General features: G+C 35.0%; 1 protein-coding gene across 3 annotated transcripts in view; it reads left to right on the forward strand.

The window, feature by feature from the left end:
- SEC24B (SEC24 homolog B, COPII coat complex component) overlaps window positions 1-10,978 on the forward strand; it is a 38,490-nt gene extending 27,512 nt beyond the window's left edge. For all 3 annotated transcript variants that reach the window (XM_071742681.1, XM_071742682.1, XM_071742680.1), the window contains 11 exons: window positions 143-349; window positions 1,032-1,155; window positions 1,756-1,914; window positions 2,230-2,403; window positions 3,083-3,193; window positions 4,256-4,431; window positions 5,368-5,505; window positions 6,573-6,677; window positions 7,609-7,701; window positions 7,897-8,000; window positions 8,727-10,978. In XM_071742681.1, the coding sequence (XP_071598782.1) occupies window positions 143-349; window positions 1,032-1,155; window positions 1,756-1,914; window positions 2,230-2,403; window positions 3,083-3,193; window positions 4,256-4,431; window positions 5,368-5,505; window positions 6,573-6,677; window positions 7,609-7,701; window positions 7,897-8,000; window positions 8,727-8,841 (1,506 nt within the window). In that variant the 3' untranslated portion in view covers window positions 8,842-10,978. The remainder of the gene's footprint in view (window positions 1-142; window positions 350-1,031; window positions 1,156-1,755; window positions 1,915-2,229; window positions 2,404-3,082; window positions 3,194-4,255; window positions 4,432-5,367; window positions 5,506-6,572; window positions 6,678-7,608; window positions 7,702-7,896; window positions 8,001-8,726) is intronic.
- The last annotated feature ends 113 nt before the right edge of the window (window positions 10,979-11,091 follow it).

The raw sequence follows: 11,091 nt of genomic DNA on the forward strand, positions 1-11,091 counted from the left end.
CCATGAGTTTGTTTTCCTCAGTGCATTGAAACTAGGCTGAAACATTTGTGCTGATTGTTCCTCTTCATTTATGACAATGCAGTTTTTTTAGAAGTAGTAGGAGCCTGCAAAATCTCAAAGCACTTTCCAATCTGCTCTGCAGCTGATCAAGGATCTATTGAATGCCTTGCCAAATATGTTCACCAATACAAGAGAAACCCACAGTGCTCTGGGCCCTGCTCTTCAGGCTGCATTTAAACTGATGTCTCCCACGGGTGGTCGGGTATCAGTGTTTCAGACACAGTTACCATCCTTAGGAGCAGGGCTTCTGCATTCCAGAGAAGATCCCAATCAAAGGTCAAGCACAAAGGTACAAAAAAACTTCCTTTACTACTCATCTTGTGAGAACAGGGACTGACTGTGACTTCCTGACTTGCATAGTTCTGCAGATCAGCTCCTGTGGGATTTTTTGTAGCAACTCCACATTTTAATTATTCAGTGTCTTGTGTTTAAAATCATTACTTTATGCACATGTGTGGTATTAATTGTTTCAGAGTGCATGAGCTGTCTTCTGAGCCTTTGCTCCATAGCTTTTGGTGGCAAGCTACAGAAGCTGCAAGTATCTCTGTCTCAGTTAATATCAACCTGGGGTTTGAATCAAAGCAAGAAATAGTAAATTGTAGACCTAAAACACGATTTTTTTTTTTTAATGGCTTTTTATTTTACTGCATCTGGTGTTACATAGTTACATGAATGTGTATTTTTATGAGAACCTTAACTTCCTTGGCAGTAGGATTATAACTGCTTGTAAATGCAAACTAAAATAAGGTGTAGCATTAGGAAAACAATTTCTGTGGGTGGAAATGCCTATAGTTTATTGCTTAAAGGAAACTTAAAATATTTTGCTAGTGATTTTTGTTGATTTTTTTTTTTTTTTTTTTTTTTTTTTTTTTTTTTTGCTAGATACTTTGCTATGTCTTTTCTTTTATAAAGTCTTAAAAAAGAGCATGCTCATTGACTTAACTCTTTCCCATGTAATTTATTCACCAAAGGTGGTCCAACATCTTGGTCCAGCAACAGATTTTTATAAGAAGTTGGCACTGGACTGCTCAGGCCAGCAGACTGCTGTGGATTTATTTCTCTTAAGTTCACAATATTCTGATCTAGCTTCTCTTGGTAAGGAGTACCTAATGTATGCATTCACTCTTTCCACTCTCTTGTCTGTCTTCAAAAGCACAGAGTACTTCAGGAATTATTAAATCATGTTAATCTTTTTGCACTTTTGGAAATTCATCTAATGCTGTGTAGCGATTAAATTTGAAGTTGATATCAGGAGTATTGGCTTGGTGGTATCAGGTGTTACTCTGGGATTTTAGAGTTCTAAATGAGAGAATACCCTCCTGCTCAAGGAGAGGAAACAGCCAAACAGCAAAGAATTAATAAAATTAGGCATGGAATGGAGTTCTTTCAATATTAAATCAAGATTTGTCTCTAGTCACACACGTAATTTTGCCCCTAAACTATTAATTATTTCTGTGTGCACTGCTGCTTTGGTTCCCAAAGGTAAGGAAAGTATATTATTGATGAAGGTAAAAAAATTAGATAATTCTTTAATGGGGTGACTCATCCCTGCCTTCAGTGGCCTGGGTGCTGGCAATTTCTGGTTATCTTACTAATGTGAGTCAGATGAACTTGAAATACGTGACTTGCGTAAGGTTGGACACAATGTTTGTGTTACAGTTTTATCTCCTAACTGTATTTTTTCCTCCTTCACAGCTTGCATATCCAAGTATTCTGCTGGATGCATCTATTACTACCCATCTTTCCACCGTAGCCATAACCCTGCTCAGGCTGAGAAGCTGCAAAAAGACCTTAAAAGATACCTGACCAGGAAGATTGGGTTTGAAGCAGTTATGCGCATTAGATGTACAAAAGGTGTGTTTGAAATCCTGACTCACATGGAAAACTTGGTGTGAGCATATTAATGGCTGTGCTTGAGTCTTAACCAGCATTAGGTTTCAGGTTATTTGTCCTCCAGTGAAGACAGGTGCCTTCTTTATCTGAATTCTGTTACATTTTGCCTTTTTTTTTTTTTTTTCTTGTTTTGTTCTTCACTCAGCTAAATGTGAAGAATCAGTATTTTTACTCTTTTCTTAAACATAGCCTGAGGGCTTTGAATTTTAACTATTGATAGGAGTTTCTTCTCGTGCTGTTTTTAACCTCTTTCTAAATTATTTTATTTGCTTCTAGGTCTTTCAATACACACTTTTCATGGGAACTTTTTTGTACGCTCCACTGATTTATTGTCCCTTGCCAATGTCAATCCTGATGCTGGATTTGCAGTGCAAATGTCAATTGAGGAGAGTCTGACTGACACATCTCTGGTTTGTTTTCAAACAGCTCTTTTGTATACTTCCAGCAAAGGTAAATAAATTAAAATGAATTGGCCACTGAGCTTTTTGTTTATTTTTCTGACCTAATTTTTGTGTGGTTAGGTCCATAACCTTTTATTGTTCTCTGTACCCTGAGAGAACCTTGTCAAAGGTAGTGAGCCTGTTTGAGTTAATCACATAATGCAAATCTCTATAAACTCTGTGTTGATGGGAAGATGCAATTTATCTCCATCTTATATAGAGCTGATTCAGCAAGATTCCTTTACTCAAAAGGCTTCCTTTTATTAGAAGCAAATGACAAACATTCAGCATGCACTTTGTCCAAAATCACAGACCCGTGATGGAATAGACTGAGCTGGTAGGACCCTGCGGGGGGGGCATAAAGACTGGCAGCTGCTTTCTATTGTGGAACATGCCACAAAATTTTGGGATGGATTTGTTGTACTTCATTTATAAGATCAGGACACTTATTGTGGATTTTACAAGGTAGTTTGTGTTACGAAGTTATGAATAAATGTGTTTAATGCTTTAGAGCATTGCAGAATTTGAACTGGTTAAGAGATAGGAACAGGAAATAGTGTTGGAGCCATTTCCTGACTGATTTTTTTTTTAGCATATGAATGCATCTTGAATGAGATGTGATGTGATGAGTGAATTTGTCTACCTGTGCCAGGACATACTGCATGATGATTTCTGCTTACCTTGATCAGGTGAACGGAGAATTCGAGTGCACACACTCTGCTTGCCTGTAGTAAGTTCACTGACTGATGTATATGCAGGAGCAGATGTACAAGCCATCGTATGCCTCTTAGCAAACATGGGTGAGTAGAGACCAGGAAGATTAAAATATATATTCATATGTTCTTAGTTTTACCATTGGAGCCTGAGAATCCAAAAGATAAAATCAAAAGTTACACAAAAACTGTTGAAATATTCCATAGTCTGAATACTTTGACTTCATTCTTTAAAAAGAATGACTTCATTCTTTTACATTGTTCTCTAGAGTTTATTAAAGGGCAAAGATTGATGACACACTTGGATCAAAACTCTTATTTTTGGATCATCAGTGTGGTTGTTACCTCAAACTTCAGCATGCTTAAGAAAAAGTCATTCACTTTAATGAGTTGCTAGAAACTAAAGGGGAACTTCTGACTTAAAGGTGCACCTGAGGAATTCTTTATGTTTTTGTCCTTCTGCTAGATTAAGGATTCTTGCTTACCCCATACTTACAGGTCATAAGTACCTATTTCATAGACTGATCTCTGCCACTGAGCATGTGTGGCTCTGTAAAGCATTTTAGTATATGCTACGTTGTATATTAATAGACAAATACATCAGAGAAATAGAGAGTGCTTCTGTATCTTGTCTTAAGTATGTGTTCAGTCCAGCAGGTGGCTTCCTCCAACCAAAGGCTTTGCAGCCCTTCATTAGCACAGAAGTATTAAGCCTCTTTGACACTCATCATAATTATGCCACTAAAATAACAGGGGTGGAAAAATAAAAAATAATTGCAGCAAAACTTGACAGTAGAGAGTCTCAGCAATAACTAACCTTACATAAGGTTTAAACCAACCTTTTTATTTATTCTTGATTATATACCACAGCTTTAAACAATTTTTTAAATTCTCCAAGAGCAGGAACTAGGTAGTGGAGATGAGCCACGTTTAAGCACATTTCTGTATGGAGAATCATCTTACTTGCTGCTGCTCCTAGAAAAATTAGGACCACAGGTGTTCTTGAAAACCTTAAAAAGTATCACCCAAAACCACAACAAATATTTTCAAAACCCAGGCAGCATTTTCAAAACCCAGCCAGTATTTTCAAAATCCAGTGTTTTCCATGAGGCCAACTCCAGTTATCCTTGTATCCCTCTCACCCCGCAGCCGTGGATCGCTCCGTTTCCTCCAGTCTCTCGGATGCCAGAGATGCCTTGGTTAATGCTGTGGTTGACTCCTTGGCAGCATACATGGCAACTGCCTCAAACCTGCAGCAGTCCATGCTGATGGCACCAAATTCCCTCAAGCTGTTTCCACTCTATGTTTTGGCCCTTCTCAAACAGGTAATCTGATGGATCAGTGGTTAATTTATTGTTCGATTTGAGGATTTCTTCAGCTCCGGATCAAGCTGTGTCTGCACTTTAAGAGAATAACCCAATTTTCATAACTTTAAAATAGAGTTTAAAGGACTTAGATATACAAGGTGACTGTGTTAGCTTACATTAATTAGTGCCTGAATAGTTTATTGGAATAGTTGATTGAAATAGTGTATTACTTGATTTTAAAATTTTTTATATTTTGTCTCGCTTTGTTCTACAATTAAACTAAAAATATATTCTCAGAATTAGCATTTCTCCTGTTTTGGCAGCCAGTTGGTGTTGCCATAAAAAGCCACTTCTTAGTACTTCCTCAATTTTATTTTATGGAGAAAAGACAAGCCAAGTCTTTTCAATGCCTCTACTTGAGAGTACCAAGAAAGAAAATAGATTTCCACAGAGATACAATGAAGTCTTATTACAGAAAGTAAAGTTACATAGTTTAAAGCTCACTTAGAGTTGCTGCTTTTTGATTTATTATTTTTTAGATTCTTTGTATTACCACACAGCATACTTAAAAATAAATAACTTACTGAGGGGTTTTATTGTCAGTAAACCTGATTGGTTAAAGATTTTTGTGTCTGACAGATCTGCCTGTGATATCTTGCATTGGTGGGTTTCACAGGCCTTTAACATTTGCCAAGAGTAAAAATGAGAAATGCAGGTCCAGTTACATCAAAATTTTCCACGAAGTGGGGGGCAAAATTTTTTCTTCTCCTTCACCAACAAGGAGGAAAAACTAATTAAGTTTTAAAAGGTATTCTGTTTGATTAAGATGCTAATGAGATACCTTTCTTCACAAAACCTTTGCCACCTTTGCCTGACACTCTGAAAAATCTGAAATATGCTGTTTAAATGTGACAAAACACAGGATTTTTGTGTAACAAGACTGTTCTTTCACAGAAAGCATTTAGAACAGGCACAAGTACACGGCTGGATGATCGTGTGTATGCCATGTGCCAGATGAAGAGTCAGCCACTTGTTCATTTGATGAAAATGATACATCCCAACTTGTACAGAATAGACAAGCTGATTGATGAGGTGATGTATGAAGCCTGGTGTTTAAGATTTCCTTGTTCTCATAGTTAGTTACATCTGGTGTTGTGCTGCTGTAAAGTTATTGTAATGTAAACTGTATTTTTCAGAAGTAACAAAAAAATCAAGGAAAACATTTCAGGGTTTTATTTCCAAGTGCAGTTGTATGTTATGAGTAGAACTGTGGGTTTACTTCAGCTTGTTTCAGTGACCCCAATACTACCATCTTTTTCTGCTATACAAAAAACACAGGGAAGATTGTGTGCATTTTAACAATTCCAGTGTGGGTTTGTGTTTAGAACTGTCTGGGGGAATGGGTGAAGTAGACTTGGTGGTAGATTCTGACTTTTGTGTAGTGAAACCAGGTAAAGTTGTCTTCAATTACAGACTTCCAGTGCCTTTTCAGACAGATGTGGTCAAAACAGAATTGTATTTCTGGATGGTCATGATCAGACTAATGAAATCCTATATGTATGAAGTCAAGTTTTATTAGTAGTAGCCTAGGAAATTATTTCTAATCAGCATTTCTAATAGTAAGAAGTAAAACGAGATTTTATTGCAGTTCAAAGTTAGTATTTGCAAAAATAAGGGGGTTTTTTTAAGTTTTCATGAGCTTGTTAGTCACTTGTTTTGGAAAAGCATAAGTAGAAGTTTGGGTTTAAGTATCATAAAAGTTTATATGATAACTAGAGTAGTTTTTTGGGCAGTTTCTTTCTACTTCAGCATAATCTCTGAGGTATTTATAGTCTCAGAGTTTCTTTTAAAATATTGCATAAACACCTGTCTGTGAGTCTAAAGTCAGTGTCTTCACTAAAAAGTGAAACCTTATAGGGAGAAGAATTTGATGCAACATTTCTAGTGAATGCATTGGGAAAAAAAATCTATGGAGTTTGTAGAAAATTTAGAATTCTTTTGAAAGTTTAGTATCAGTGCAGGAGAAATACTGCCTACACAAAATTTTGCTAGATGTTAACAGTGTTTTTTTCCTGTTTTCTTTTTCCTGATTAGGATCAAAAATAGGATTTTTCTTTTTTTAATATTCTAATGTTACTGAGTATTGGTCTTTGTTACAGAGCACGATACACGTAAATGACAGAGTTGTTCCTCAGCCACCTCTTCAGAAGTTATCTGCAGAGAAGTTGACAAGAGAAGGAGCTTTTCTTATGGATTGTGGTTCAGTAAGTTATCAGCTAAATTTTTTTTTAAGAGCAATGTATGCTGAACGATTAAAAACAGTCAACTCTCAACAATAACAATATAATGAATCAGGATTCGAAGTAACCTGGAAGTAACTTGTGTTCCAGTGAAAGGCTTTCATAATTTGGTTAGGGAAGTGTATCTTTGGTTACATATTAAGGCTTCAGAGGTTAATTTTTTTCATGCAAGACTGATCAGAAAATGCCAAGACTTGGAATCAAGTTCTTTTTTTTCTGGAAATAATGGATTTCCGTTTTCCAAAAGTTCTCTTAATGGTTATTAAGTTTTATGTACTACAGTCTCTCTTAACCAGCCACTTCAGATATAAGTTGTATGATTTGTGGCTTGTGTGACATAAGAGTTACAAGAGTGAGGGAGTTGTGGAGAGTGAATGAAACCCATAGGTCTAGTTTAAATTATTAGTAGAAATTTTACTAAGCCACACTTAATTGGATAAAGCATTATGCTACTCAAATAGTAGCATAATATGAAATCAACCCAGCCTCTGTCTCTAGATACCTGAAATAATTAATGTGTTGCCTCCATTGATGCTTTTCTGTGACTTTAGATGAGGAAATCAGTGTGCAGTAACTGAGGCAGTGGTGTAAGTTTATACAATTGTAAGCTTTTAACTTGAGGAGTGAAATGTAGTGCATTAACTGTTCCTTGTTCTTTCAGTAGTTGCATTCTGTCTATTTTTTTTGTCATTTAATTATCTTACTCCAAAAGCCATAAATATATTAATAAGTAAATGTGCAATTAACAGATACAGAGCTGTATATATGAATTACAACTGGAGCTCTCAAGTGTTGAGAGTTATTACTCCAGTACTATTACATTTATGTCCCCACTTACCTCTTTCTCTCTAATGTATGCAAGGCCTTTATTAAAACTGATTCTAACATCTTACAGATTTTTTACATTTGGATTGGAAAAAACTGTGATAACAACTTCATAAAAGATGTCCTTGGATACCCAAACTATGCCTCAGTACCACAGAAAATGGTAGGCATTTTACTGATATAACTGATTTTTATTTTTTTTTCATTTTAAGCTGAAGAAAAAAAAATGTGTATGTAATCCATGGCTGGTAATTTCATAATAGAATTTGTGGCTTGGGTCACGTTATGGATCTCTGCATATTTTTCAAAACAGTTTTGTTAAGAAAAGATGATGACTTCTTCCTATTCCTTGACCCAGACACAGCTTCCTGAGGTAGATGCTCTGTCTTCAGAAAGGACACGATCCTTTATATCTTGGCTCAGAGACAGCAGACCCTTAAGTCCAGTTCTTCAAGTAATAAAGTGAGTATGTCTGTTAGATACTGAGTAATTATCCACTACTTGTATTTACAATTTGTAATTGACACTCATGAAAACTGGGAATATCTGACCCAGAAAAAAATCCACTTTTTAGTCTGTAGACTGCTGTTACCTAAAACCCCTTAGCAGGAAAGGTTCTCTTTTAATCTACTGCAAAACCAGTTACCAGTAGTTTTATTGATAGGAATTAGTTGCATAATTCCATATTGTTAAGAATGTACTAAAGCAGTGGATAGCCTCATGATCAACAGGATGAACCAGGTTAGTTTCTGGTACAGCTTTTATCATTTCAATACAAGCCTATAAAAAACTGAAGTGAGGTTAATAGTCTGTAAATTATTTGCATTTGTTACTGTGTCCAGTTGTTTTGTGACACAAGGCAAGTTCTGAAGTGTTTTCAAGCTATGAGCCACTTTAAGAAGTTTAACTTGTATGGATTGTTTATACTGGAGTTTATATTTGTCTTCTCAAGACTACTTGATGAGCCTGATAACATTTTAGAGAATGTGATATTTTCTTATGCAGATAAATAATGTTTAAATATGGGACTGAGGCTCTTTAACTGTTGGTGTGGTGGTTGCTGCTTGAATTGGGACTGAGTCTCAACTCCAAAGAACAAGAAAACAATTAGAATTTATGCCTTTGCTTGAATTTAGAGTGGATTTTTACACAATGCTTGGACTAAAATACCTTCTTGTCTTCTTTCAGAGATGAGAACCCTGCCAAAACAGATTTTTTTCAACATTTAATTGAGGATCGGACAGAAGCAGCTTTCTCATATTATGAATTCTTACTTAATATCCAACAGCAGATCTGTAAGTGAACAAGGATGAAAGAGAAGAAAAATCCTGACTGCAGATAGATGCATGAGCCAAGAGAAGCATATGGGAAGTTACAGAAGTGGATACTTGTTCTTCACAATATACAGTGACCAGTACTGGTTTTTTGGAAGCTTTACAGCTGAAGTTCACCCTTCCAAAAGAATTTTGCAGATTGACTTCCATCCAAAAGCACTAGGAGTGATGAAGCTGTTTCTCTAGTAAACTTTAAATTGGTTTATACACGTTTCCAATTGTGCAGCAGTATGGTGCTCTGTCTATTGCAAGCTGGTGAATTTATGTAGCTATGTGGGATAATATTTCTTAACAAAAGGTACAATTAGGTAAAGCCTTTTTTTCTTACATTTATTATAGTTGCCCTTCCAGATCCCAGTTCTTAACAGAGATGTCAAAAAGGGCAGTGCTGTATGTTGGTTGTTTATATGAATTTCTTTTTAAAAGGAATAATTCATATTTACTAAAGACTTCAGCAGATTCCCTGTGAAAGTTGTAGAGTTTCAGTAAAGTACAATAAATTGTAGAAATAAAATATATAATGTATATAAGTATTACGTTTGTAAAGAAAATGTAAAAAATGTAACTAAAAAAAAAAAAAGGACTTAGCTCAGTGTGCAGAATTGTTGAGTGCTCAATGATGAATTGTTTTGTCCCAGGCTAGACAATGAAGTTGACTATTAAAACATGCTTAAAAAAAAAATCCATGTAGAAAGAACACAGCTGCTTCTTCTGTTAATTTTAGGTGAATTTATTTATGATTGGCTTACTGATTAAAAATATTTTGCTTTATCATGTGTTTTTATATTTATGCAAGCATAATCTTGTTGCAACTAAACTTTTACTGAACTGAATATTGAAGAGAACATGTTTACCACTTTATTTCCTAGACCTCTGGAAGGGAGGAGAAAACACTGCATAGTCTGCAATGAGCTGTTGATATAAAATTCCTAAAACCTTTCTTATCTGTTATCCTGCAGAAGGCTTATCTGTTAACCTTGTTTTATGTTTTGTAAACTACTGTAGTCTTGGTCTGGTTTTCTGTAACATGTGTTGTCTGCCATTTAGAGTAAGCACAGGTAATAACTCTCACTTATTAATTTGATTTCTGCTGTGGTCTAAGGAAAAAAAAAAGGGGTGGGTGTGTGTGTGTGTGTGTGTGTAAAAATTTAATTACCTGATATCAATGAAAGTAAAGGCTTTAAAATGTCAAAAATCAAAATGTAATCACATGGTTGCATCTTTCTGAAACCTTGTTCTTGCTAATGTTTTAGTAACTTGATGATTTGGGCTTTTTAATAGATTTATTCCAGATTTTTAAATTCAGTTGTTAAGTTGGGATGGTTTTGGTTTGCTTTTTATAGAGGCACATTAGAAATAATTCATAAAGCACACTCTTAATATTCTGAACTTTTTTTTATTTGATTTAATGAAATGTCTACAATGTAATAATTAAGTACAAACCAGTAAGTTATTATGAGTATGATTACATCTTATTTTGAAGTAGCCTTCATAATGTTAACATTGCATTTTAACTGCCATAGGCCCTAAATCAAATAGTCAAGAAAAAAAAGTACTAGCTTTGGATTGCAAATGCTTTAAATTAAATTCTGCAAGTGGTGTTATTCTGCATGTTAGCCCAAACTCATGGTTTGGAAAAGATACCTTTTATGAGTTAAATTTGTGTGTTGTCCTTCACTAAATGTGTTTAAGTTACCCAGAGATGACTTAGGAGAAACTTTTCATTTAGTAAATTAATTTATCATGTAATAAATGTCTGAGATGATGCTGAATGTTTGTCCCTAAATCAGACCTCCAGGATTTCAGTACTTGTTTTTAGATTAATTTGCTAAGTGATGCTGAAGAGTGAGTCATGCTAAGAATCATTTGTAATCTGAGATGGGAAGAGCATGTTACAAATTTCAGAGCTAAGTGATGGATGCTTCTGACTTGTGAGCTTGGTATTGAATATCTGGGAACATACTATGCCATGATTAATTGCAACTTATTCTGTAAAACCATTACTTAAAGCTTTATTATTCTATGGGTTTTGTATATGAAAAAAAATTATGAAAAGTACATCTTGAGAGCTATTTGTTCAGTAAAATTATTACACAGCAGAGAGAATCTAGTGATTTTTTTTTTTTTTTTTTTTTAATAGCAGAGTGCATCTCCATTCCAACTGATTATAGTTTAAATTTTAAAAAGACAGTCCTCTGGAAGTATCTTGAATTTGAAAT

Source organism: Heliangelus exortis, chromosome 4 (assembly GCF_036169615.1).
Source record: "Heliangelus exortis chromosome 4, bHelExo1.hap1, whole genome shotgun sequence".
NCBI classification, from domain to species: Eukaryota; Metazoa; Chordata; class Aves; order Apodiformes; family Trochilidae; genus Heliangelus; species Heliangelus exortis.